At 39.1% G+C, this 2,714-nt stretch overlaps 1 protein-coding gene across 1 annotated transcript in view; it reads right to left on the reverse strand.

Moving 5' to 3' along the window:
* Positions 1-2,714, reverse strand: part of LOC107655150 (protein phosphatase 1 regulatory subunit 12A-like) — a 33,495-nt gene that overhangs the window by 7,878 nt on the left and 22,903 nt on the right. The window contains exons 12-13 of the mRNA XM_016442571.1: positions 2,400-2,585; positions 2,234-2,326 (exon numbers count right to left, since the gene is read on the reverse strand). Coding sequence (XP_016298057.1) covers positions 2,234-2,326; positions 2,400-2,585 — 279 coding nt within the window. The remainder of the gene's footprint in view (positions 1-2,233; positions 2,327-2,399; positions 2,586-2,714) is intronic.

The raw sequence follows: 2,714 nt of genomic DNA on the forward strand, positions 1-2,714 counted from the left end.
ATCCCGTGGACAACCAGCTGTTGGACTTTGGTCAAGCTAGGTAGAGCATCTAGTACCAACAATAAACCAGTTACATATAAAACTATTATCATTATTATAAACTGATAATTAAATATCATAAATATATATGATTGTGATCGGAGAAACGACAAACAACAAGCCCTACTCTACACTGCCCAAAAACTTGCTTTAAATATAAAATATAAAAATTCTTTAAATGTAAAAAACGTACTTACAGTCTCTGAGTCAGAAGCGCCGGCATTGTAGTCTACTCTACCAGGATCAGGAACATTTTCTAAAATATGAACGTGTTTTAAAATGCATCTTTATCATCAGGCAGACAGACGGGCTCAACATATTTCATTTTTGTGTGTGTGTGTTCACTAGGGCTGGGCAGTATATATCAAGTCTGTGCGATATATCGATGGCAATACTGTTTATATTGATATGGGCCTACAGTAGTTTGATACGAGCGCATCTGAAAAATAGCGGAGGACACTGAGTGAGCTGCTGCGGGGAAAGTGCATAATAATTTGTTCTAAACATGAGACATGCTTTATATTAAGGGCTTTTAAATAACTGGTAAGATATAGTTAACACGTGTAGTTTAAAGTGGCTCTGACAGACTCATGTGCTGCTGTCAGACAGGCTACATGAGCGGTTTAATGTGTTTGAGATGTGCTGTTTTCCTCAGTGCAGAACTTACATTTCACAGGTATACTCTCCATCTGTAAAGATTAGAAATATTTCCATTTTCCTGTCAGGAGTGGATGAGCCTTCTGCATGCGATTCTCTGCTAAACTTGACAGACTTCAGTGAACGAGTGCAATGATTCTGACTAAATAATTCTGAATAAAATACACATTTTGCCAATACATTTCTTGTTGGGCAATAAATATGCCATATGTATAATTTTAAACCTACAAGTAAGTGTATTTTTATGAGAGCAGTAGCCTAACTGTAAAGTCAGACTATTGTAATGGGGTAATCAATACAGCCTAATACAATTAGTCTGTGCTTTCTCACTTCTTTTTCAACTTCTGCCTGAAGAAGCATTATATTTGTTTTTAGATTGTAATGTTGCAATGTTAGAATGTAACGAGATTTTAACCCTTTTTATGCACATAGGCTATTATATAGCATAGCCTACATGGTTACATTCACTATATTTGTTTTAATAGCTTTTAATATGAACATTGTTTCTTCGGACAACATTGGGCAGGACGTAAAATAATAAAAAATAAATAAATACAGATTCTTTTTTTTCATCCAAATAGCAAAATGTAGAAAATATGATACCGAGATATGATTTTTTTGGTCATATCGCCCAGCCCTAGCATTCGCCTGTTCAGGAAGTTGCAGTGACAACTTCTTATTCTTACATTTGAGCTGATCCGCACATCTCTAATATATACACACACACACACACACACACACACACTCAGGTTTGGTTTTGTGAAAAGTGGGGACATCCCATAGGCGTAATGGTTTTTATACTGTACAGACTGTATATTACATATTAATCATTCACAGTGTTTTAAGAAAGTTCTTCTGGTTAGTATGACGTGTTTTTTTTCCAGCAGGAGAGAGGTTTATTAGCACTGGAAATCATCACACACTCACTTGCGTCTCTGTTTGATCTCTGGCTCGCCTAATGTGGTTGTCGTGGTTACAGAATTCGAGACGGGCTTCTTTTCGACCTCTTCCTGAGCAGACCTGTGAGAGAGACACCAGATCGTACGAATGCAAAAAAGATGCGTTCGAGTCACGCGATCAGAGACACACGCACCTCTGAGCCACCAGATTATGGAGGCGACTCAGTCCAGAGGTTGCCGTGGTTACAGAGGTCACTGAAGGGTCGTCAAGTTTCTTTCCATAAGATGAGCTGCGAGGTAACGAGGGGTTCTGAAGTAATATTGTAAAATATTATTACAATTTAAAATAGTGAATATATTTTAAAAAGTAATATATTCCTGTGATGCAAAGCTGAATTTTCAGCAGCCATTACTTCAGTCTTTCTAATATTTCTTATTATTATCAATGTTGAAAGCAGTTGGTTTGCTTAATATTTTTGTGGAAACCATGATACATTTTTTTCAGGATTCTTCGATGAATGGAAAGTTAAAGAAAACAGCATGTATTTAAAATAGAAATCTTTTGTAACATTATAAATGTCTTTACTGACACTTTTGATCAAATGGTTTATTAGCACTGGAAATCATCACACACTCACTTGCGTCTCTGTTTGATCTCTGGCTCGCCTAATGTGGTTGTCGTGGTTACAGAATTCGAGACGGGCTTCTTTTCGACCTCTTCCTGAGCAGACCTGTGAGAGAGACACCAGATCGTACGAATGCAAAAAAGATGCGTTCGAGTCACGCGATCAGAGACACACGCACCTCTGAGCCACCAGATTATGGAGGCGACTCAGTCCAGAGGTTGCCGTGGTTACAGAGGTCACTGAAGGGTCGTCAAGTTTCTTTCCATAAGATGAGCTGCGAGGTAACGAGGGGTTCTGAGCCGACACTTCACCGCCGGTCTGGCTGTTCAATCGGCGCGTGTAAGAAGAGCTCCGGCTCAACAAGCTACACACACACACACACACACACACACACACACACAGGAGGATGGATGAGCTTGGAAAACTCTCAGAACAGGAAATACTCTTTGTGTTTCCTGTCTCTCACCTGCTGGAGTGTTCAGGGTTGGTGCTG

The sequence above is a fragment of the Sinocyclocheilus anshuiensis genome, unplaced genomic scaffold (assembly GCF_001515605.1).
Source record: "Sinocyclocheilus anshuiensis isolate Anshui unplaced genomic scaffold, SAMN03320099.WGS_v1.1 scaffold779, whole genome shotgun sequence".
Lineage (NCBI taxonomy): Eukaryota > Metazoa > Chordata > Actinopteri > Cypriniformes > Cyprinidae > Sinocyclocheilus > Sinocyclocheilus anshuiensis.